At 40.1% G+C, this 26676-nt stretch overlaps 1 protein-coding gene across 1 annotated transcript; it reads left to right on the top strand.

The window, feature by feature from the left end:
* Positions 1 to 17615: 17615 nt before the first annotated feature.
* Positions 17616 to 24927, top strand: IL12A (interleukin 12A). The gene is made up of 7 exons (XM_066369917.1): positions 17616 to 18008; positions 18687 to 18832; positions 21657 to 21770; positions 22102 to 22143; positions 22438 to 22479; positions 22578 to 22721; positions 24515 to 24927. The coding sequence occupies exons 1-7, from the start codon at positions 17993 to 17995 to the stop codon at positions 24668 to 24670; spliced, it is 660 nt and encodes a 219-aa protein (XP_066226014.1). The 5' UTR covers positions 17616 to 17992; the 3' UTR covers positions 24671 to 24927.
* Positions 24928 to 26676: the final 1749 nt, after the last annotated feature.

Here is a 26676-nt window from a genome sequence, read left to right as displayed (position 1 = left end):
ACACACGGTATATATATTTGACAACTGGTAAACAGAACAGGCTAAAACTTAGAAAAGCAGAAGGAAAAGTAGCTGTAAGAGGCTGAGACATTAAAGTAAACAACAGGGCTACAGTGCTAAGTAAATAAAGGTGAACATTCAGAGCCTTCCAAAGCAGAGTGCCCTTGGTAAATGCCATCTGCTTTCAGGGCCTACATTCTAGAAATAAGGGTAAAGAAATATAGACCAGCTTTTGTAAAGACTAGAACCCAAACTCAAATCAATGTGCTCCCTGCTTGGTTGAAGGTGTTTTGCTTTTAACCTGCCTGCCTGCCAGAGTTAACATTATTGAGAGGCTCTACAACTTTTTCTGGCACTTTATCTAAAATTACCAGGCATACAAAGGGATGAGTACAAGAGAAAAAATACACAAAAGAGAGACCTGAAGATGGCAGTGGAGTAGGCAGATGCACAGACTCCCAGCTCACACCACCGAACTGGATTATAAACTAATTTATGAACAATCAGCATGAAAAACCAAATCTGGACTACAAGAACAGCTCTCAAAAACCAAGGAGCAAAGAAGAAGCCACAACAAACCTGGTAGGGAGTGACTGAATCTCCCCTGCTTACAGGAACAGAGGGGGGGGGGCGTGAGGCTGGGCTCTCACTCCAAGGAAAAGAGCAGTAAATACTGCTCACAGCTACTTGCCTGGTAACCAGGGAACGAGGTGTGTTGAAAAGGCCAGCTTGTCTTCCAAAAAGAAAGGGGAGAAAGAGAGACAGATGGCGAGAAACAGAGGAATGCAGGGGACGACCTGAAAAGCTGACTCATTCAGTACTGGAGGTAGCCATAGCTGGGGGAGGGGCTTATCCTTCCAAAAAGCAAAATACAAAGTGCTTCCAGGTCACATATCTCCAGATATCTCTCCAGCTTCAATCAGCACAATAAAACACAGCTGAAAACAAGAAGTGGGGAGGAGGGGCAGTAACTCAGGTCTCCATGGAGGTCTGAGATACACCTCTCCCTACTGAAGCTGAGAAAGCAACCTGCCCCCAGAGAGATTAACTGGCAGAAGAGGACTTCAGAGCCTCAGGTTACACCCACCACATTCCTGGATACAGTTTCAAATAATCCCCCTGCTGAGATCAGCAAACAAGACAATCACCTGTTAAGAAAACAAACAAATCAAGACTCCAAAGTGGCCCAAATCTGAAAGTGGATTACAAATAATAGCTGATGCCAACTCAAGAAGACCTAGAAATAACACAATTGAAAACTGGATGCAGACAACACCAAGCCTAGACTCAACCAGCACTACAAACAAAACAACCAAATACACAGATATAATGAGAAGACAGATAAGTGCAATCCAAATAAAACCACAAGAGAAACCTCCAGGAAATGAACTGAGTGATATGGAAATAACCAAACTTCTGGATGCGGAGTTCAAAATAATGATTGTAAGGATGCTTAGGGAATCTTAGAACAACAATGGATGGTCATTACGATCACCTAAATAAAGAAATGGCAAGTATAAAAAAGGATATTGAAATATTAAAAAAGAATCAGTCAGAGATGACAAATACAATATCAGAAATGAAGACCACAATGGAAGGAATTAAAAACAGGATGGATGAAGCTGAGGATCGAATCAGCAAGTTGGAGGACAACTGGAATGAAGGCATGAAAGCAGAGAAGAAAAAAGAAAAGAGACTCAAAAAGTCTGAGGAAACTCTTAGAGAGCTCTGTGACAACATAAAGAGAAATAACATCCACATTATAGATGTTCCCAAAGAAGAGAAAGAACAAGGGATAGACACTTTGTTCAATCATATCATAGCTGAAAAGATCCCTAAATTAATGCAGGAGAAACTCTCACAAGTTCAAGAAGCACAAAGAACTCCATTAAAGAGAAACCCAAAGAAACCTATACCAAGACACATCATAATTAAAATACCAAAGCTAAGTGATAAAAAGAAAATATTAAAAGCTGCTAGAGAAAAAAAGGCTGTCACCTACAAAGGAGCCCCCATAAGGATGACATCAGATTTCTCAACAGAAACACTTGAGGCTAGAAGGGAATGGCAAGAAATATTCAAAGTAAAGCAGAACAAGAACCTACAACCAAGACTACTTTATCCAGCAAGGCTATCATTTAAAATTGAAGGAGAAATAAAAAGTTTCCCCCCCACACACAAAAAAAAACCCCTCAAGGAATTCATTACAACCAAACCAATGCTGCAGGAAATATTAAGGGGCATGGTGTAAACCAGTGATTTTCAACCTTTTTTTTTCATGGCACAAACACACACTAATTACTAAGGTCAGTGTCATTTTCATCTCATGGCACAAATAAATTAGTTTCTAAAGAAGAAGAGGTCAGGGCCCCTTTTTCTTTAGTAATTAGTTTATGAGTGCGTGAGAAACAAAGGTTACTGGGAAAAGATTATAGCAAAAGAGGAATACAGCTTTAAAGAATAAAATGGCAATAAACAACTACATATCAATAATAACCTTAAATGTAAATGGATTAAATGATCCAATCAAAAAACATAGGGTAGATGCATAAGTAAGAAAACAGGACCTGTACATATGCTGTCTACAAGAGACACACCTTAAAACAAAATATGCACATAGACTGAAGGTAAAAGGATGGAAAAAAACATTTCATGCAAATGGAAATGAAAAAAAAAACACTGGGGTAGCAATACTTATATCAGACAAAATGGACTTTAAAACAAAGAATATAGTAAGAGAAATAGAAGGCCACTACATAATGATAAAGGGAGCAATCCAACAGGAAGATATAACTATTATAAATATCTACACACCTAATATAGGAACACCTAAATATATAAAGCAGACTTTGATGGATATAAAGGGCAAGATCAACAGCAATACTATAATAGTAGGGGATTTTAATACCCCACTAACATCACTAGATAGATCCTCAAGAAAGAAAATTAACAAAGAAACAGCAGACTTAAAGGACACACTAGATCAACTTGATTTAATAGATATCTTCAGAATCTTTTACCCTAAAGCAGCAGAATATACATTCTTTTCAAGTGCTCATGGTACATTCTCTAGGATAGACACATACTAGGGCACAAAAGTTGTCTCAACAAGTTTTAGAAGATTGAAATCATATCAAGCACTTTCTCTGATCACAATGGCATGAAACTAGAAATCAACCACAACAGAAAAGCTCAAAAATTCTCAAACACATGGAAACTAAATAGCAGGTTGTTAAATAACAAATGGATTAAGAATGAGATCAAAGAAAAAGTAAAAAAATTCCTAGAAATGAGTGATAATGAGCATACAACCACTCAAAATTTATGGGACACAGTGAAAGCAGTACTGAGAGGGAAGTTCATAGCACTACAGGCACACTTTAAGAAGCCAGAAAAAGCTCAAATAAACAACACAACCCTGAATCTAAAAGAACTAGAAAAAGAACAGCAAGTAAAGCCCAAATGTAGTAGAATGAAGGAAATAATAAAAGGTCAGAGCAGAAATAAATGACATAGAGGCTACAGAAACAATACGGAGGATCAAAGAAACTAGGAACTGGTTCTTTGAAAAGGTAAACAAGATCGATGAACCTTTAACTAGACTCACCAAGAAAAAGAGAGGACTCAAATAAATAAAATTAGACATGAGAGTGGAGAAATAACAACTGACACAACAGAAATGCAAAATATTGTAAGAAAATACTATGAAGAACTATATGCCAAAAAACTAGACAACCTAGATGAAATGTAAGAATTCCTTGAAACATACAATCTTCCAAAAATCAATCTGCAAGAATCAGAAAACCTAAACAGACCGATTACACCAAATGAGATCAAAACAGTTATCAAAAAACTCCCAACAAAGAAAAGTCCTGGGCCAGATGGCTTCACAACTGAATTTTACCAAATATTCAAAGAAGAACTAACTCCTATTCTTCTCAAGCTATTTCAAAAAATTCAAGAGGAAGGAAGACTTCCAAGCTCCTTTTTGAGGCGAGCATAATTCTGATTCCAAAACCAGGCAAAGACAACACAAAGAAAGAAAATTATAGGCCAATATCTCTGATGAATATAGATGCTAAAATCCTCAACAAAATATTAGCAAACCAGATCCAACAATATATGGAAAAAATCATACACCATGATCAAGTGGGATTTATTCTGGGGAGGCAAGGCTGATACAGTATTCGCAAATCAATCAATGTGATTCATCACATAAACAAAAAGAAGGAGAAAAAACATACGATAATTTCAATAGATGCAGAAAAAGCATTTGATAAAATCCAGCACCCATTCATGATCAAAACTCTCAACAAAATGGGAATACAGGGAACATACCTCAACATGATAAAAGCCATCTATGGCAAACCCACAGCCAACATCATGGGCAAAAATTAAAAGCAATCCCCTTAAGATCAGGAATAAGGCAGGGGTGCCCCCTTTCACCACTCTTATTCAACATAGTCCTGGAAATCCTAGCCACAGCAATCAGATAAGAAGAAATAGAAGGCATTCAAGTTGGAAAAGAAGAAGTAAAGCTATCATTATTTGCAGATGATATGATATTGTATATAGAAAACCCTAAAGTCTCAGTCAAAAAACTACTGGACCTGATAAATGAATTCAGCAAAGTGGCAGGATATAAAATTAATACTCAGAAATCAGAGGCAGTTTTATATAGCAACAATGAACAGTCAGAAAAACAAATTAAGGAAACAATCCCCGTCTCTATTACAACCAAAAAAATAAAGTACCTAGGAGTACATTTAACCATGGAGACTAAAGACTTGTATTCAGAAAATTATAAAACATTGATAAAAGAAATCAAGGAAGATACAAACAAGCGGAAGTATATACCGTATTCATGGTTACAAAGAACAAACATAATTAAAATGTCTATATTACCCAAAGCAATCTATAAATTCAATGCAATACCAATTAAAATACCAATGACATACTTCAAAGATATAGATCACATATTCCAAAAATTTATATGGAACCAAAAGAGAACATGAATAGCCTCAGCAATCTTAAAAAAGAAGAATAAAGGGGGAGGTATAACACTTCCTAATATCAAGCTATACTACAAGGCCATTATACTCAAAACAGCCTGGTACTGGCATAAGAACAGGCACATAGATCAATGGAACAGAATGGAGAACCCAGAAATAAACCCACAGCTCTATGGACAACTGATATTTGACAAAGGAGGTAAGGGCATACAATGGAGTAAAGACAGCCTCTTTAATAAATGGTGTTGGGAAAATTGGACAGCTACCTGCAAAAAAATGAAACTAGATCACCAGCTTACACCATTCACAAAAATAAACTCAAAATGGATAAAAGTCTTAAATGTAAGCCGTGAAACCATAATCATCTTAGAAGAAAATATAGGCAGTAAGCTCTCCGACATCGCTCGCAGAGATATTTGCTGATTTATCTCCACAGGGAAATGAAATAAAAGACAGGATAAACAAATGGGACTATATCAAACTAAAAAGCTTTTGCACAGCTGAAGACAACAAGAACAGAATAAAAAGACAAACTACACAATGGGAGAACATATTTGACAATACGTCTGATAAGGGGTTAATAACCAAAATTTATAAAGAACTTGTAAATCTCAACACCAGGAAGACAAACAACCCAATCCAAAAATGGGCAAAAGAGATGAATAGACACTTCTCCAAAGAGGACATACTGATGGCCAATATGCATATGAAAAAATGCTCAACATCACTAATCATTAGAGAAATGCAAATTAAAACCACAATGAGATATCACCTCACACCAGTCAGAATGGCGCTCATCAACAAAACAACACAGCCTAAGTGCTGGCGAGTTTGTGGAGAAATGGGAACCCTCCTACACTGCTGGTGGGAATGCAGACTGGTGCAGCCACTGTGGAAAACAGTATGGATATTCCTCAAGAAATTGAAAATCGAACTGCCTTTTGACCCAGCTATCCCATTTTTAGGAATATACCCCAAGAACACCATAGAACTGTTCCAGAAGGAGAAGTGCACCCCCATGTTTATGGCAGCATTGTTCACAGTAGCAACAATCTGGAAACAGCCCAAGTGTCCATCAGAGGATGAGTTGATTAAAAAGCTTTGGTACATATATACTATGGAATACTACTCAGCCATAAGAAATGATGACATCAGATCATTTACAATAACATTGATGGACCTTGATAACATTATACAGAGTGAAATAAGTAAATCATAAAAAACTAAGAACTATATAAACCCATACATAGATGGGACATAAAAATGAGAGAGACATGGACAAGAATGTGATGGTAACAGGGGTGGGGTGGGGGAGTGGGGAGGGGGTGAGGAAGGAGAGAGAGGGTGTTGGGGGAGGGGAGGGGCACAAAGAAAACCAGATAGAAGGTGACGGAAGACAATTTGACTTTGGTGAGGGATATGCAGCGTAATCAAATGTCAAAATAATCTGGAGATGTTTTCTCAGAACATATGTACCCTGATTTATCAATGTCACTGCATTAATATTAATAAAAATGAGATAAAAATACACAATAGAAAGAGATACACAGATGATCCAGATTCTAGAACTATCAGACCAGAGTATAAAACAGCTGTGACTCACACACTCAAGAGATTAGATGATAAGTGGAGGGCTTTGTCAGAGAATTAAAATTCACATATGAAATAAGCCAAGTAGAAACTCGAAAACTACAAAATACAGTAACAAATAAAACATTCAATAAGTGAACTTAAGAACAGTTTTAGGCACGAGTGACAAAAACATTAGTTCCTGGGAAGATTGGTTGCCAGAAAATAACCAGATGGACACAACCAGATCCTGCCTCTCCCCCCCACATACTCAAAGATGGAAAACAGAAAATAGCATAACATGTAGGGCATTATGAAAAGGTCTAAACACGTATAATTAGAGTTTCAGAAAAGTACCAGAGGGGGACTGGAGAGCAATAGGAACAATATTTGAAGAGGTAATGACTGAGAATTTTCCAAAACCAATTTTAAAGAATCAAATTACAGATTCAAGAAGTGCTACAAACCTCAAGCACAATAAATACAAAGAAAAACATACTTAGAAATGTCATAACCAAATTTCCAGGGTGAAAAAATAAATTTTAAAAGCCCCTTATAAACAGCCAGACTATCTTCCCAAACAAATTATCTTCAAAGGAGCAACAATTAAAAACAAACAATAAAAAAACAGCAACTTCTAAACAGAAACAATGGAAGCCAGAAGACATTGAAATGATATCTTTAAAGGTGCAGAAAGAATATAACTCTAAGCAAACACATATTTTAAAAATTAATCAAATCTGAAGACATTTAAGACAAACAGAAGGTTAATGAACTCGCTGCCAGCAAACCAGTACTTTAAAAACAGACTTAAAAGGGGTTCTTCATATGCATGTGGGGTAATGAAGAACCCTGGAAACTAAGCATAAATGAATAAAGCAATAAAATGGCTATTTGGGGAATTTAAAGAGCTAGTGCCAACCAGCCTGCCTTTCAGGTCTCATCTGTTGAGAAATTTTCATTGTTTATTAAGAAGCCAAAAAGGATAATCTTGACTCAGAATATTGTTTTCTTCCACATTTGAGGCCGTACTGCATCATAATATATACTAAGCCTAACCATTCTACTCATTGATGAATAAGACATGTGATGTGCCTTTGAGGGGCTATTTAAGACCTCATCAGTCACTGTTTAGAAATCAATGCCAGCAAAGGAAACCAGCAATGCTACTGTGGTATAGGGCTCTGTCTCACTGTGTATACATTATCCCAACAAATCATCCCAACAAACCCACCAGGCAGGTGATTTTCTCTCTGTTTTACCAGAGGTCAGGAAAGTTAAGAAAATTGCCCAAGATTGCACAGTTAGAAATTGATGAGGCTGGATTTTAACCTGGGACTAGAAAGCCCATGGTTAAATCACTTCATGAGGCCACAGGCTAGAAAGGTTCTAGCCAGTGAAATAATAATGTCAGTGCACATAATAATTAAAAGGGATGATAACATGTATTCGGTGGGACACTTGAATCTATGTAAACACAATAAATTAAAATCAATAGAAAAGGATGATCTAAATGTGCATAGCAGACATGTAGAATATTCTTCAAAATAAAGTGAGAAGATGGGTGAGTGAATTGGATGGATGGATGGATGAATGGATGGAGTGAATCAGACACAGAAGCCCCTGCCTCAACCCACATATTCAATGTTTGTACTGCAAACCCAGCAAGAATGCTTCAATTTATAGGAAATTCTCTGTAAAAAACTCAGAATGAGCCCAACAGCTGTCTTAGCAGTTCACTGTCACCTGCCAGTAGGTGTTCTTTTAAAATGCAATTTAAAAAGCAAAACAAAGATAAATAAAACTGATATATTTGCATATTAAATAATTTAAACAGTGGTTTTTCAATAAAAAGTAGCTTTTCTTTCTATTTCAAAGATCCAATTTCATTCTCCAGAGGCAATGGTCATTGATTTTCTATTCTCTTATGAGTGTAAAGCTCTATCTATACTATACTTATATCTATGTGTGTATATGTGTGTATGTATGTGTGTACACTTTTCCTTGCACAAATGGAACTATACAATACACTGATCTGAACCTTGATTTTTCACGTAATGAAGATTGTTCCTGTAATGCATATAAATTTAATTTAATGTTTTTTAATAGGTATATAGTAGCCCATTGAAAAGATCAATAATGTTTTATTTAAACAATCCCTTATTAATGGACATTTCAAGTGTTTCTAGTCTTTTGATGTTAAAAATGATACTTTTAATGAAAAATAATCTTTATGCTCTGGCCAGTTAGCTCAGTGGTAGAATATTGGCCCATTGTATGGATGTCCTGGGTTTGATTCCCAGTCAGGGCACACAGGAGAAGTGCCCATCTGCTTTTCCAGCCCTCCTCTTCTCACTTCTCTCTCTCTCTCTTCTCCTCCCTCCTGCAGCCATGGCTCAATTGCTGCAAGTTGGCCCTGGATGCTGAGAATGGCTCCATAGCCTCTGCCTCAGGCGCTAGAATGGCTGCAGTTGCAATAGAGCAATGCCCTAGATGGGCAGAGCATCGCCCCCTGGTGGGCATGCCAGGTGGATGCCAGTCAGGGCACATGCTGGAATCTTTCTCTCTGCCTCCCCTCCTCTCACTAAATAAAAAAATAATAATAATAAACCCAATATTTATGTATATGTGCAAAAAAGTTTATAGAATAAATTCTTAGAAGTGGAATTGCTGAGAAAATGTTTATGTGCATTTTTTATTTCGACAGCTGTTGTCAACTAACCCTCCAAATACATGGCACTAGAATACACCTCTCCAACAGAACGTGGCAACCTGCCTCCACATACCCATACACAACCTATAAATCGTCAAACTCTGTAGTTTTGAAATTTATAGGTTATAAATCCTAGTAGTTTTTATTTGCATGTCTTTAATTTTGAGTGCAGCTGAGTATTTTTCATATTTATAAGTAATTTGTATTTCTCTTCCTTTGAACCATCTTTTCATATCCTCTGCCCATTTTTGCATTGGACTGTTGGCTTTTTGCTTGGTGATATTCATATTTACATACAAGTGACATTAACCCTTGGTCCTTCATATGCTGTTGCAAGTGTTTTTCCTACCCTGTTTCCCCGAAAATAAGACCTAGCACGTCTTTAGGAGCAAAAATTAATATAAGACACTGTCTTATTTTCAAGGAAACAGGGTAGATTATCATTTGTCATTTTCATTTGTTGTTCCACTCAGACGTGCATTCGTTGGTTGCTTCCCGTATGTGCCGACTGGGGATCAAACTTGTTTTTTGGGGGAGGACTCTCTTAACCAACTGAGCTAACCAGCCAGGACCATCATTTGTTTTTAAATGTTATATATGGTATCTTTTCTTTGTAGAAATGTTTAATTTTTCTATAACCAAATTATCAATTTTTTCTTTATAACATCTAGATATCAGGTAATCATCATTCATGAGGCTGAATGCTCAGGAGCTGCATCATATTCAGGAAGCTTGTTAAACTGTCTCAAGATGCAGAAAAGTTTGCAACAGTATTAATAAAATCTTTATACTTGGGTATTAATAAGCAATAACAGCACCTTTCCTGGAATTTTTTCTTGAAGCCCATTGCTAATATTTGTGAGATTCTTCAAGATGGTATTGTTAACATATGGATGTTGCCTATAGAAACATTTTTGTGACTATTTAGGACTTATCCTCCCCCTCATTGGGAAGTTGCCACTTAACATTGCAAAGAGGCAGTTGTAGAAGAAGCTGGTGCACATGTATCTTAATCCAAAAAAAACAACACTACATCTCTCATTGTGTAGTGATATCTCATAGCAATGACACGCTACCATTTTACAAAATTATAAACTGTTCATTATACAATCTGACTCACAAGACAAAGTAAACAACCAGGGGTTGCTCTCTCTACTTTGCAGATATGAAAATTAGGAAAGGCAGAGGTATGTCCAAGCTCATACAGCTACCAAGGAGCAAAAAGCAGCTAGGTCTTTTGATCATAGATTCAAAGTTACTTTACAAGTCTTTTTGGCTCAACTCACTATTTCTCTCACTGCTGCTGAAACATTTCACTACCAAAGCCTCGTCAGCATGTCATACTTGGGGTTGGTATGCAACAAGGTACCCTGACAGGTCACAGGATTAGAGCTATACTGGACCCGAGACTGTCAGATGGCACTAAAGCACCAGCTGATATATACTCAAATTTAATGACACCTGTGGACTATAACTGTAGGCAAACTGTCAAGTCCTTGCTATGTTAGAAAGGATTCTAGTGTTCACAGTACCTACCTGCAGATTAACCTTTACAGTTTCAACTGATCATAAGCCTCTTTGGGATCTCACTTCTTCCACAGATGGGCTGCCACTCTAAAGTATGACACTAAAGATACAGCCCAAAGACTTCTGTTCAGGGCCTATGACTATGAATTGTCTATATATAAAGAAGAAGAATGGCCCTGGCTGGTTGGCCTAGCAGTAGAGCGTTGACCTGGTATGTGGAAGTCCCAGGTTTGATTCTCGGTTAGGGCACATAGAAGAAGCTACCATCTGATTCTCCTCCCCTCTCCCTTCTCTCTCTCTCTCTTCTTCTCCCACAGCCATGGTTCGATTGATTCAAGCACATTGGCCCTGAGTGCTGAGGATGGCTCTGTGGAGCTTCTGCCTCAGGTGTTAAAAATAGCTAAGTTGCATGCATGGCCCCAGATGGGAAGAACATCAACCCCAGACAATGGTTGCTGGGTGGACCCCAGTCAGGGCACATGCAGGAGTCTGTCTCTCTATCTCCCCTACTAGAAGATGAAGAAGAAGAAGAAAGAAGGAGGAGGAGGAGAAGGAGGGGGGGGAGAGGAGGAAGAGGAGAAGGAAGAAGAAAAAAGAAAGAAAGAAAGAAAGAAAGAAAGAAAGAAAGAAAGAAAGAAAGAAAGAAAGAAGAAAGAAGACAAAAGAAGAAAAGAAGAAGAAGAAGAAGAAGAAGAAGAAGAAGAAGAAGAAGAAGAAGAAGAAGAAGAAGAAGAAGAAGAAGAAGAAGAAGAAGGAGGAGGAGGAGGAGGAGGAGGAGGGGGGGGAGAAGGAGAAGGAGGAGAAGGAGAAGGAGGAGGAGAATGAAGAAGAAGAAGAAAGAAGAAAGAAGAGTAGAAGAAGGAGAAGGAGGAGGAGGAGGGAGGAGGAGGAGGAGGAGAAGGAGAAGAAGAAAGAAGGAGAAGGAGGAGGAGGAGGATGAAGAAGAAGAAGAAAGAAGAAAGAAGGAAGAAGAAGAAAGAAGAAAGGATGAAGGCAGGCATTCTGAGCTACCTAGCGGCCTCATATCAGCTACTGTCTCTCAGTCCAGCAGTATTGGTAGTTTGGGGGAGGCACAGGGTTATCCTGTGTACTGTAGGATGTTTAGCAGCATTTAGCAGCATTCCTCTACCCACTAGATACTAGTAGCAACCCTCCACCTCCCCCAATTTTGACAACCAAAAATGTCTCCATACAATGGGGAGCAAGAATGCCTTCAGTCAAGAACCCCTAATATAAGTCCTTGATATGTTGTGCCAAATTCTTAAAAAGCCCCTTGATTCCCCTGATGAAGCTATTATGTGAGATCCCAGATTGGCCCATTGCTCAAAGTGAATGGGAAAGAAATAACTAATAGAAAAACTATCTGAATGCACCAAAAATTATAATTGAAGGTTGTAAACAAGTATGTCAATTAACTGTTTCCAAAGGATGTCTTTACCTATCTCCATCTTGGGCAGAATAAGGACTTCAGATAGAAGATTAAACTGATTACATTCATCAATCGATGACATCATCAGTCCCTTCTCTTACATGTGTGCATGCAAGTATCTAAGTATTTTCTTTACCCCCATTTCTCATTCTCATCCCCTTCTCTTCTTAGTGAGATCTAGCCTAATATATATATTTAACATATATCTTTCTGTTTGTAAGTGTCCTTGTGTGATGTGCATCACTGTAAATATATTCTTCTTATTTAAGTAAATAGAAGTCCACAATCACTTATTCACAATTCTGAAACCAAAAAAGTTCTAGACACCAAAAGTGATTTCTTAAATTCAGCAGCAAAATCTAACTCAAGGGACAGGGGCTTATTTGTAGTCATCATCCACTTTGTGTAACCATTCCTACATTTTGTTGCAGAAATAGTGTTTGATCATAAGATGCTGCCTCTTCCCTTTCTAAAATCCAAATTTTTTGAATTCCAAACCAAATCTGACTCTACATCTAATATTATATACAGGTCTTATTCTGTTTTTACCGTATATTTTTTACCTAGTATTATGTTTACAAGATCTATCCATGTTGCTGCATGTACATCCAGTCCATTACTCATAACTGCTGCAGAATACGCCATGAATGGGTCCCTCACATTTTACTGACTCACTCCCCCAGTGCTGGGGAATTATTGTAGATTGCCTCCGACTTCTTCCCACTACAAACACTGGCTTAATGAGCATTTTCACACGTCTCTCTTGGAGCCTTCATAAGAATCTTTTTGGGATATATACCCAAGGTAGAACTCTGCATCATCAGATGTGCACAGACTGAATCTGCCCACACCATGCCAGAATGTCTTCCAGCACAGCTGTATCGGTCTTACTTGCATTATACCAAGAATACTAGAATCCTACATTTCCACAGCACTTGTCAGTAATGTACCAATTTTCTCAGTCTCAGAGTTATAAAATGATATCTCATTCTTGTTTCATTTGTACTTTTTTGATTATAATATTATCTGAGTATCTTATGATGCTGGTTAGCTTTTGGGGTTTCCTCTCTGTAAATCTCCTGTTTACAAACTTTGTCCATTTTCACTGGGATTTCTGTCTTTTTCTTTCTGATTTACAGGAGTTCCTTGTATACTTCCCTATTGGTTTTAGACATTGCAAAATATCTTCTCCTAAGCTGTCAGCTGTCTGTTAACTTTGTCCATGGTTAACAGGAAATCATACTATAGAAATTTTTAATTTTTATGTAATCAAATTTATCAGTATTTTGTTGTATGGCCTGGAATTTTTATGTTTTTTTAAAAAAATCCTTCATCTTCTTGAATCACAATATAGTTTCCTACATTTTCTTCTACTCCCGTAATAATTTAGTGTTTAACGAACTTCCAAATGGCTTGGACTCTGCATTTTGTTTTAGGTTGGAGTTGTTTTATTTTTTACCACACAGTGAGCACTTTCTAATAAATAATTCATGCTTTTCTCATTAATCTGGATGCCCTCTGTATCTCGTACTAAATACCCATATATATGAGTTTGTTCTAGTTTCTTTATTTTGCTTCAACAGTTCATCATTTGGCTGTTATTTTTATTTTATTTTTTTAGTAAGCGAGAAAGAAACAGAGAGTAAGGGAGAGAGATGAGAAGCATCAACTCATAGTTGTGTCACTTTAGTTGTTCATTGATTGCTTCTCATATGTGTCTTGAGTGCCTTGACTAGGGGACTCAAGCCGAGCCTATGATTCCTTGATCAAGCCAGCAACCTTGGGATCATGATGATGATCTTGCGCTCGAGCTGGCAATATTGGGGTTTCAAATCTGGGACCTCAGCGTCCCAGACTGATGCTCTATTTACTGTGCCACCACTGGTCAGGCTCATTTGGCTATTTTTTTTTTTTTTTTTTTTTTTTTGTCAAACACTATTTTTATTACCATTGCTTTGAACTATGTCTTTATATCTGGAAGTGCTACTACCACATCTTTATGATTCCTTTACAAGTTGAGCTTAGTCAAAGGCTTTTATTCTTACATATTTTAGAGTAGATTTATTATTAAGTTCCTCAGAAAATTTATTTCTAATTAGTATTGAGATTACATTGAATATGTACATTAACAAAAAAAGACTATATTTTGAGCTTTATATAATAAGGCCTTTCATGCAAGGTTAGAGAATGTATTTCCATTTCAATTAATCCACTCTATGTTCTTGATTAGACTTTTAAATTTTTCTCCAAAGACAATTCTGTACTTATACTAACTCATGTAATAAACACAACAACCCAAAATATGGGTACTTTTATTATCATTTTCTAGATGAGGAAACTGAACTCAGAAAGATAACTTGCGCAGGAACACACAGTAACAATACAAGTAACAGAATTTGGATTTAAATAGTTTAGAGGCAATACTCAACTATTATACTGCCCCTCTATAGATAGGCAGTTACTTTATGTAGTTTGGCTGCTACTGTGAATAGTATCTTCTTTTCATTATTTATTTATTATCTGGCATATTATTTTTATTATATTTTCTAATTGGTAGTTGCAGATGTACCACCATTTGATTTTTGAAAGTTGATAACTATCCAGTGAAGTTGCTGAATTCTCTTATTAATTCTACTATTTGCTCTATTGTTTCTGTTGTTTTTCTATATATCAACTGTAAATAATGATAATTTTATTTTTTCTTTCTAATTTGTAAACCTCTCATTTCTTTTCCTTTCCTTATAGCATTGGCCAAGACTTCCAGTACAAATGCCAGACACTATGTAGTAGTGATCACGGGTCAAATAATGTCTCTTGTAGAAAAGTAATGTTATTCCAGAAGTTTTTCATTTTATCTTGACTACGGTATGTGCAGCACATCAGATAATTGTTGCAAAAGAGTATAGGTTAGAAACTATGTCTGAGCAGGGGTCTGTGCTTATTTATGTCCCAGAAATTACTTTTCCAAAAGAGATGGCCTTCCAGGGAGAAATCCTGTGATAGGCTTGACTCCATTCTGACTTTAAGTACATTTAATTCCATCCTAAACCCCTATGGCAACAACATAGCTATGTACCTGTAATTTGCTTCACACAATCTGTTAGATGTAATTGTTTCTGACAACCTATGCTCTCTATCTCTATGGGGGAATTCACAGACAGTAGCCCTGGAAGGAGCCTCAGTGGTCAACTAGTACTCTTATTTGCATACATCTAAAAGTCCCTAAGGTGGGTGCCTTATCATCTTCAAGCAAATGATGGGGGGGGGGGGGCAGCGGTGATGCCAACACAGAGAGAGCTTGAATCAGACCAAGGGCCAACACAGCTTCTTCCCAATTGGCTTCATCATCTTCAGTAGAGGTTGGCCCAGCCAAGTGTTCATCCCAGGGCTTACAATGATCCCATCTATCCAGCTATCAATGTGGAACTGGAGGAGAGAAAGAGGAAGTGCCCACTCTTCTCTCCTGTATTCCAAAAGGCTTATCCCTATCCAAGATTGTTGAATCTGCTCAAGGCTGGACACTGGCAGCTCCATAGTGAAGTCCTAGGGCCTTAGTGCAGTACAACCCTTCAGAAGCTTTAAATGGGTGACCAAACACATCCCTCCCTTTCATAAATACCCAGGGTGACTAATGCTTGTGGTAGAAATGAATGACCTGAAAAGTCCCACAGGAACCTCAAACCCAACACATCCAAAATGGAACTTCACATTGTCTCCTCCAAATCCACTGCCCTGTTACAGCAAGCCCTGTGCAGAAACTGGAACAATCTCTAGTCAACTATTCTCAGGCCTCCTCTGGCCCTCACACCTGAGGAGTTACCATGCCTTGGCCCCTTCCTGTCCTGAGAATCCCTCTTGCCCACCCTTTGCTCTTCATTCTGAATGAGGCCGTGGCATGCCCTCCCAATTGCTTCCTCTACTCCACTCCTGACCCCAGAGATCCATCCTCTATACTACTGCTGAAGAAATCTTTGCATCATGCATATCAAATCATATCTCCTGTCTAAAACTCTAGAAGGCTCCTCACCACACTTAGCAGAATGTACACTCCTTAGCATGGAATCTACTACCCTTCTGGCACAGCCCTGTAGTCCTGTCCAATCTCACACCTTGACAGCAGGACCCCTAGAGAGCCACCTCCCTGCCCCCTCATGACAGCATTCTGATCCTTGTTCCCCCTACCGAGAACCCGCATATCCTCCAACTGGACACTGTCTAATGCCTACTCATCCCTCAACACTCTGGCCGAGGGCCTCGCTCCTAGAAGCCTTTCCATCTCTACTCTGATGGCTCCTACTGAGGCGCCATCCCTCTGATCTTCTCCCAGGACCCTGTGCATCCTTTCCACTAAATTTTCATGATTCACCTGGCCTGTGGTGGCACAGTGGATAAGGCATCAACCTGGAACACTGAGGTTGCTGGTTCGAAACCCTGGGCTTGCTTGGTCAAGGCATATATGGGACTTGATGCTTCTTGCTCCTCCCTGACTTTTCTCTTTCTCTCTCTCTCTCTCTCTCTCCTCTCTAAAATGAATGAATAGCCTGACCAGGCGGTGGCACAGTGGATAGAGCGTTAGACTGGGATGCGGAAGACCCAGGTTCGAGACCCCAAGGTCACCAGCTTGAACGTGGGCTCCTCTGGTTTGAGCAAAAATTCACCAGCTTGGACCCAAGGTCGCTGGCTCAAGCAAGGGGTTACTCGGTCCGCTGAAGGTCCATGGTCAAGGCACATATGAGAAAGCAATCAATGAACAACTAAGGTGTCGCAATGTGCAATGAAAAACTAATGATTGATGCTTCTCATCTCTCCATTCCTGTCTGTCTGTCCCTGTCTATCCCTCACTCTAACTCTCTGTCTCTGTAAAAAAAAAAAAAAAAAATTAAAATGAATGAATAAAATATTTTTAAAATTAAATTGTCACGATTCTCTCCTAGACTCTCTAAGAAACTGGATTCTCGATGACAGTAGTTATTATATGGTCTGGTTTTGTCCCTTTTCATGTTTAAGACAGTGCCTGTGAGCAAAACACATTGAATCAGATTTGGTGTAGAAGTACCCCAAAGGTCGTGTTCACCACTGGGTGTCCCATGGCTGGCACAATGTCTGCTTGGCACATTGTGGACCATATGAATGAATGGATGAATGGATGGATGGATGGACGGATGGAAGGACAGATGAATGGACAGAACAACATACAGACTAACAAAAGAACAAATAAATCGGTTGTCCAACCCAGTCCAGAACTAGGTGGGAGGTCACGATCAGGGTACGTCTGGATATGCTGGATGAGTGGGTGGCAGCACTCGGCGCTCCGTCGGAAGAGGGCGCTGCAAGGAGGTGGGGTGAGGGCAGGGTAACTGGGAGTTGGAAGTGGGGGACCAAGGGGGTGGGCGTCGCGTCGGCCGTGCCCGGGGGCCCTAGCGGCAATCCTGCGCGAATTTCGCTTTCGCTTTGGGCCAGGCCGGAGGCGGCGGGGCCGTCCCGAACGCCTGCGGTGGGGCACCGGGGAGTTAATCCGAAAGCGCCGCAAGGCCCCGCGGGCTGCTCTCCGCGTGTCACCGAGAGGCTGATGTAGAGAGAAAGCAAGCAAGAGACCAGAGTCCGGGGAAAGTCCTGCCGCGCCTCTGGACAATTATAAATATGTGACTCCCCGGGCCGCTTCCCAACCACCGCCCTCACCTGCAGCGTCCAGCGGTCCGCGTCCAGCTGCTGGCTCGGTGTCCGCGCAGCGCTAGGCTCAGCATGCGTACCCCGCACAGTGAGTAGCCCGGCAGCCCAGACCGGGCTCGAGTGGGGAGGGCCGGCAGCACGGGAAGAGGAGGCAGAAACTTGCTACAGCTAAAGAGAAGCTGAAAACAATCAGCTGGTTCCAGTAGAGGAGAAAGAAGGGGTTGGAGAGACTTAATTGCTTGCTTTCTATGCATTAAAACAGACATTGTCTCTTTTGATCTTGAAACAGCCCTTTGAGCTATAAGTATCATTATTACGCCCACTTCACAAGTGAGAAACTGAGGTCCCACCGGGATGGTTTCTTGGGTCCCTCAGCTGCAGCTCCAAGAGGGCAGATCCCAGCCAATTTCAAAATGAGGCTTTGATACCCCACTCTTCCCAAAACACTGGGTCAATCACTTCACCACCTGGCCTCAGTTTCCCATTTAAGTGGAGAAATTTTCTGGCTGAGCTTTGATTCCAGCACCTTTGTCTGAGTTCATTGGGACTTCCTTGCCGTGAGTTGGTTTCTAACCCTAGCACAAAGCACTGCCTTCCAAGAACTTAAATCATCTCTCAGATGTTTAAGGAAGATTCTTATATGGTGGTGGGAGGTTGGCGCCCAGAGAGTCAGTTGGGTGGAGATAACCAGAATAGATGGATGGTAGAGGGATGCTAAATCAGGTGGACCACCTCAGCCAGCCCCCCCCCCCCTATTCCCACCCAGACCTCCTCCTTCTGGCCACCCTGGTCCTCCTACACCATCTCAGTTTGGCCAGGAACCTTCCCACAGCCACAGCAGACCGAGGAATGTTCCAGTGCCTCAGCCGCTCCCAGAACCTGCTGAGGGCCATCAGCGAAACGCTTCAGAAGGTGAGCTTTTCAAAGGCCTGTTCACACATTGCAGCTTCTTTAGAGAAGGGCTTTTGTAAACCCCTGGTCACCTGAAGGGACTGCAGGGAAATTGTGGAGGTTTATCAGAAGCTGTCAAGAGAGGAAGAGGGTACTTTACAAATGGCCCAACTATTAGCTAAGGAGTCTCAATGAAACTGTCTCCAGAGAAAGCAAGAGTGGTAATAAATTATCATGGCATTCCTTTGGGCTGTGTCTACACAGAGGACAGTGAGTATTTACAGTGTTCCCTGTAGCCTGCCAACAGAGATGGAACTGTGTCAGGCCCATACTTTCTGACACTGACCAATTCAGGAAACCGTGGTTAGGTGCAGCCTCCGTGCTCCAGGGGCTACGATGAATCAGACTTGCCCTCAGCCACTCACCAACATCCAACAGAGGACTCAGTGCGGTCAGCACAATGCAGTTCAGAGAGCCTGGGACAGTGCCATCCAGCTTTCATTTTCTAGGGAGAGGATTATCTAATCTTATTTAAAGTTTCACTCATTTTTTTAGGTTTTATTTTCCTTTCATAAAAGAAAAAAATATTTTTTTCCTTTTAAAAGTGCTCCAATAAAAGATTGCTTTTGCTGCAATGAGCTAAGATGTTTTAAAAAATGTCCTTTTGCTTTCCTGCTCTCTAGTAAATCTTTCTTGAATATTTTTAGCTTTTTGTTTTATGAGTGTCTTAAACTCAGAGCCATAAGGCCTCCTGAAAGAACGCTTTTTTTCCTTATCTTTAATAATGTGCTGGCAATTCCTGAAGATTCAATGTAGATAAAATTTAGGAGCTCCAGTTTAAATAGGTGCTTTAGATGAAAAAGCTGACTCTTCTATTCCCACATGGAACACTTAAAAGGTCAAAGGATTGCAGAATTCAATTTGATTTTTTTATATATATCATTCCTGTGTCGTTTGGCAAAAAAAATAGCTGGCCGTTGCAGAAAACAGGTGGCCAGTGCATGCCATTCGCAGGCCACACACCCAGCACACGGATTTGTCATTTGGCCTATGTCTTTTATATTTTCTTTTGATTCTTTTTAAAGTGAGAGGAATGGAGATGGACAGACTCCTGTATGCGCCCCAACAGGGATCCACCTGGCAACCCCCAGCTGGGGCTGATGCTTGAATCAACGAGGTATCATCATCTGACCAGGGATCGAACTGGGACGTCCATATGCCAGGCTGACGCTCTATCCACTGAGCCAACTGGCCAGGGCCTTTTGATTTTTTAGTTTGACGCTATTTTATGGAAGTGGACTTTCCATAAAAGAATCTAGATTTTCAGCTTCTCTTGAAAAGATCTGAATAGCTACAGCCATGGGCCCACATTCCCAAACCTAACTTTTTACAGTCTGCTGAATCTGGCGGCTCCCAGGTCTGTATGAAAACTTCCAGGAATAAACAGTGTATTTGTTTTCTGTGGCTACCCTAACAAATTAAACAACATGAATTTATTATCTTACCTCCCTGGAGGTCAGAAATCCAAAATGGGTCACACTGGGCTAAAATCAAGGCTATCAGCAGAGCTGTGTCCCTTTCTGGAGACTGGAGTAGACTGTGTTTCCTTACCTTTTCTAGCTTCTGGAGGCTGTCCCTGCCCTGTCCCTTGGGATGTGGCCCCTCCCATCTTCAAAGCCAGCAAAGGCCAGTTGAGTCTTTCTCATGCTGCATCACTCTGACCAGACTCTTCTGCCTCCCTCTTTCACTACTAAGGACCCAGTGATTACATTGGGCTTACCCAGATGATCCAAGATAACCTGTTTTAAGGTCAGCTGACTAGCAAACTTAATTCCCTTCTGCCGGGTAATGTAACAGATTCTCAGGTTCCAGGGCTGGCAGATCCATTTGGTGGTGTGTGTTGGGGGAGTCATTCTGCCTGCCACAGACAGGAATTTTACTCCCGGTCCCAAACATGTTCTGCACTCCCAAGTCTTGCTGCCCGGCTCTGCAGTGCCCTTGGCCAGAAATCCTCCCTCTGCCTGCCAGCATTCTAACCCTGCAATGGCCAATGTCCCAGCTCTGGTGCAGCCTTGGCTTCCTTTCCACTCCCTCCTCAGAACTGTCACACCCTGCTCAGCTCTTCTCACCTGAACACACGTCTCCCAGTCTGGGCACTTGCCTGTCACCTCAGATGAACCTGGAGTTCTGAAGGGCACAACATAGTCCTCCTCTTTGTTATGATTCTTAGTACTTAACCCAGTGCCTGGCACACATCAGACTTAGTGAGTGAAAAACAATCTATAATAGATTTTCAATCAAAAAGTCATTAACTTCTTAGGATAAATTTTATAATTATACTCAACAGTGCTGTATAAGGTTTTCACAAGATGTCATCTTTGTGTGTGTGTACCACAAATTAAATCTCAACTTGTCCTTAGGGTTGCCTGTTTGTCATATCCATCAATTTGTGACCTTAACGGTTCCCCTTTAGAAGTTATAATTGAAATATATATATAGCCATAAACCACAGGCACTTTGGCAAAAGAGAAAACATTTTCACCAGAAGCAAGTATCATAGTGTGGTATAGATGCTGACTAGCACAGCCTGTTGAAATGATTTATAGTGTTTATACAATGGAAAAACATGTTACCCAGGAAAACACATCCTAAGAGCGAAGGGAGAGGAGGGAGGGACAGAGGGTAAATGATCTGTTTCCTGTTGTTTTCTGAAGAGCTTGAGTTTCCTTTAAGGTCAAAGATACAGAAGTCAAGGGCAGCCAGCTCTGGCTCCGCTGGCCCCCAGGGAATGAGGAGCCAGGGATCTTATTAATATTATAAAGTGGGTTTCTTCTGTTTCATACAGGTCAGCAAGACTCTAGAATTTTACTCCTGCACTTCTGAAGAGATCGATCATGAAGATATCACAAAAGATAAAACCAGCACAGTAGAGGCCTGTTTACCACAGGAATTAACCACGGTATGGACGATACTCCTCCCAAAGCACAATACAGTTAAAAGCTGCGTTTTAAACTTTACCTTCTTACAAAAATGGGCATGTTTCTGGTCTTTACTGTCATGAAACTCTAACAGGTCCCACTTCAAAGTTGGAGGTGAAAAAAATTGATAAGAACAGATATGGTTTTTCAGAATATGACTATACTTAACACCACTGAACTGGACACTTAAAAATAGTTAAGATGGAAAATTTTGTTATGTTTTTTAACCTCAATAAAAAAAAGATATGTTTGAGAAGAAAAGCCAGAAAATTTTATATTAATACTATCTTTGATCTGTGATATTTTTTCTAGAATGAGAATTGTCTGGGTTCCAAAGAGATCTCTTTCATAACTGTAAGTTGGAAAATTAAAAGTTTCAGTCTAGCCTGACCTGTGGTGGCGCAGTGGATAAAGCATCGACCTGGAAATGCTGAGGTCGCCAGTTCGAAACCCTGGGCTTGCCTGGTCAAGGCACATATGGGAGTTGATGCTTTCAGCTCTTCCCCCTTCTCTCTCTCTCTCTGTTTCTCTCTCTCCCTCTCTCCTTTCTAAAAATGAATAAAATAAAAAAAAAAGTGTTTTAAAAAAAAGTTTCAGCCTATTTTATGAATTTATACCATTGATGTCTGATTATTTTTTTTCTTCTAGAATGGGAGTTGCCTGGTTTCCGGTAAGGCCTCTTTTATGATGGTGAGACACAAGCTCTTTCCTCAGATGCAATGGGCGGGGGAAGAAAACATCTTTAGCTCATATCAATAGTTTCTTTCCTATTTTGTCATGTCGCCCAGACCCTGTGCTTTAGTAGTATCTATGAGGACTTGAAGATGTACCAGGAGGAGTTTAAGGCCATGAATGCAAAACTTTTGATGGATCCTAAGAGGCAAATCATTCTGAATCAAAACATGCTGGCAGCTATTGATGAGCTGATGCAGGTAAGACCTTCCTCCTATCAGTGAGAGCACCTTTCTTATTCTGAGATAGCCAGCCAGGGCCCCTAATGGAGACAGTCAGCCCTTTCTGGACTGGGAGAGGCCTAAAATCCCTATTCTAAAGCCTCTGTGGAGCTATGGCCTCGAGGGTGTCCTCTAGAGCAGTGGTTCTCAACCTGTGCGTCGCGACCCCAGCGGGGTCACCTAAAGCCATCGGAAAATACATAATGCATATCAGGTATTTACATTCCGAATCATAACTGTAGCAAAATTACAGTTATGAAGTAGCCACCAAAATTATTTTTTGGTTTGGGGGTCACTGCAACATGAGGAACTGTATTGCGGGGTCACAGCATTAGAAAGGTTGAGAACCACTGCTCTAGAGCAAAAGCAAACATGAGCAGATCACATTTAGAAAAGCAGCCATCCATCTATTAAACCAAGTAGTATGCACCAGGCTCTCTGCAAATGTTTTCATACATTTTCTTCCATTGTCCGGTCTGTACAACCATATCAGGTCTGTACAAGAGAGGAAACCAAAACTTAGAGTTAGCCACTTGTCCAGGGTCACACAGCTTGTGTAAGTGGCTGCGCCAGGATTTAAGCCTCCATCAAAGGGATTCCACTACACTTCTTGCTCACTTCTAAAGTCTCCTAGATGTCCATGTGGGGGACCAGTATGCACATCTGCAAATATTGGTAGAGACAACAAGCAGGGTAGTGCCTGGGTATGACCCATTCTGAACCAAAATGTGAATGAAATAAAAGAATGACATCATCTGGGGATAGCCACAATGTCACTCATAGACAAGAACTTGCCTTATAATTTCTAAATCATCGTAGCACACAGTGCTAATACAAAACATAGAAACATTCACATAAGAAAGAGCAGGGTGACTACCTTCGTGACCAGGGCACAGGATAAAAATAAGGTGTCAGAAATCATTGCCCAAAGAGGAATCTTTCCTTCCTTCTTTCTTTCCTCTTTCCTTCCCTTCCTCCCCCCTCCTTCCCTCCCTCCTTTTCTTTCCTTCCTTTCACCAAATTATTTATTTGAAAGGCACTGAACATCATGCTGCAAGTATCAAAGAATGTTCCTATCTACCTACAGAGCTATAGATAATAATTTCGTTTTCAGATAGAGTTGGGTGGTCTGGGCCCTGGAATCAATTCCATCAGTAATCAGACAACTATGCCCAAGCCCTCTGTGCCTCAGTTTCTCACTCTGTAAAATGGGAGGACTTTATCCATCCTACCTTTCTTCTAGGCTTTCTAGAACAAATAGAATTATTGATCATTGTGAAAATATAAGGTTACTTACTTCGAGTTATCAAATCAGAGGGCTAAAACTGGGAGGTCTATTACCAGGTTTATTTATCTGACACAAAGCAATCTTTGGAGTAAACAGGTCTGTTGCCAATAGAGTTTTGATCAATAGCAATCCATCACATCCCTGTTCTAAAAAGGGCGTAGCTTCCTAATGTAACATTTAAGAATATCTCAGCAGATGTCATCTTAACAGAATTATTCCTTTCTAAAATGCAACTTCTGATGATTATCTCAACCACTTTAAGGGTCTCTTCAGTGCTCATTAAGATACATAAGCTTGGATAATGAGAATTCGTCCTCTCAGGTTCTGCCTGCCCCTCTGGCTGGGGGTAGACTGGGTTGGGTTTAGATGTCGTAAGGGAGTGGGTTGCAGGCTCTGAGATGTGTGTTGGCTTTCCCCATTTTTATGGGTGAATGTTTTAATTTTGGAACACCATACATGTCATGTTCATTACTTGCTCTCCTAGGCACTGAATTTCAACAGTGAGACTGTGCCACCAAGACCTGCCATTGGAGACCTGGATTTTTATAAGACGAAAGTCAAGCTCTGCATCCTTCTTCAAGCTTTCAGAATTCGTGCAGTGACTATCGACAGGATGATGAGCTACCTGAGTTCCTCCTAAAACAGCGGAGCTCTCTCCTGACCTTGAAGTCATTTTTTATAAAAATCTGAACCAGAGAAATTTTTATAGGGTGTGGGGGAGGTGACGGCTTGAGCTAGTCCTACTTAAGCTAGCAGTGTTCATGTTGTTTACAGTTCACATTTACTATGGATAAATTATTTTAAAGTTTTCATGAGCAAATTGCTAAGGAGGAAAATTTTCTTCACTGAATATTTTTCTTTTTTAATGGAAGAGCAAGAATTTATAAGTTTTTTCTATACCGAAGTGTTTGTTGAAACACTCAAGCATAATTTATTTGGAAATATTTATTTATGTAATTTTGTGTGCATGATGGCATGTAAACTTTTATTTATTATATTTATTAAAATATTTATTTTCAAATGGATTTGAGAAAAATGCCTTATGTTCTAAAAATAAAATGGTTGAATTAAAGTCATTCTCGTATTTCTCTGGTATCAGTGGGATATTTTAAGTATTAAGATACACATTGTAGGAAAACAAAACTCTGATGAAATTTGAACAAAATTACCTTGAAAGATTGGAAAAATATTCTTACTCATTTCCTAATTAATCAAATACTCTAAAGGGCGCCTTGTTGGGCTACATATGTCTTAATGCTGAGGTCCTCAAGTGAGTTACCTTAGTTTTGTTCAACATCTGAATCTAAACTACATTAACCTGTTTTTCCCTGTTAGCCACAGCCCAATTAACATGCTGTGCATTATTAGACAAATACATTATATCCTCCAACTTGGAAAAATGTCATTCAGAGGCCTTTCAATTAAATTATTCTCATTTTCATGACCCTTTTTGCTCTCAGGGGAAAGTTGTTTCTAAATTACAATGAGAAAAATTCTCCATTAGCTTTAAATTCTATAGAACTTCTGCCTGAACCAATGGGTAATTGCCTTGCTTTGGCTGAACAGATGTACTCTGAATGACCCAAATATTAAATTCCATCTTTTTAATTCTCTAAATCAGTGGTTCTCAACCTTTCTAATGCCGTGACCCCACAATACAGTTCCTCGTTGCGGTGACCCTTAAACCAAAAAATAATTTTGGTGGCTACTTCATAACTGTAATTTTGCTACAGTTATGATTTGGAATGTAGATACCTGATATGCATTATGTATTTTCCGATGGCTTTAGGTGACCCCGCTGGGGTTGCGACCCACAGGTTGAGAACCACTGCTCTAAATCATGTGAATTTTAAGATTCACCTGACAGAATAACACATCATTTTAGTACTCTGATAATCATATTTCTCTCTAATATGAAAAGTCTCTAAGCAACAAAATATCTAGAGAGCCCCCACCATGTGAACCCTCCCCACCAGGTCCCAATTGGTATCCTTGTGAATGAACTGGGAGGAAATGTGTTTGGCCAATCCAGGTTCTCATTTATGTGACTTTCTTATTTTCAGATTCTCACCATACTGGAAAGAAATCATTGGACACTAGATCCCATCACATACCTCCTTTTCTTCAGGGACTACATGACCCACAGGTGATTCAGACAAGAGTTCTTTGCCTTTAAATGTAGGGCTTGGGGTTTCAGCAGCTTTGATTGTGGGAAGAAGGGCTTGATGGCTTGATGGGGCTGGGACTGTAGAGTTGCTGCCACCCCTCACACAGAATGGTGACTTGTCTCTTATCTGCGCCCAAATAAAGGAGAGGCCCTGGCCAGTTAGCTTAGTCGGTTAAGAGCGCCATCCCGAAACATGGTTGAGGGTTCAATCCCCACTCAGGGCACACATGGGAAGCAAGCAAAAAATGCATGACTGACTACAACAATAAATGTTTCCCTTCCCCCTCTCTAAAAATCAATAAAAATTAAGCTCTGGCTGGATAGCTCAGTTGGTTGGCACGTCATCCTAGAGCGTGGAGGTTGCTGGTTCGATTCCTTGGTCTGGGCACATACAGGAGCAGCTCGATGTTCCTGTCTCTCTCCCTGCCTCTTTCCCCCACTCCACCCCCCAAAAAACAAGGAGAGGCAAGCAAGTGGCC

This window comes from Saccopteryx leptura, chromosome 2 (genome assembly GCF_036850995.1).
Source record: "Saccopteryx leptura isolate mSacLep1 chromosome 2, mSacLep1_pri_phased_curated, whole genome shotgun sequence".
Classification (NCBI taxonomy): Eukaryota; Metazoa; Chordata; class Mammalia; order Chiroptera; family Emballonuridae; genus Saccopteryx; species Saccopteryx leptura.
The sequence above is the reverse complement of the archived record's forward strand: the minus strand, read 5'-3'. Positions and strand labels throughout refer to the sequence as shown.

Coding starts and splice junctions, on each gene's coding strand:
- IL12A (XM_066369917.1), top strand. Junction 22,144..22,437: donor AAGAGATCTCTTTCATAACT/GTAAGTTGGAAA, acceptor TTTTTCTTCTAG/AATGGGAGTTGCCTGGTTTC. Junction 22,480..22,577: donor GTAAGGCCTCTTTTATGATG/GTGAGACACAAG, acceptor CATGTCGCCCAG/ACCCTGTGCTTTAGTAGTAT.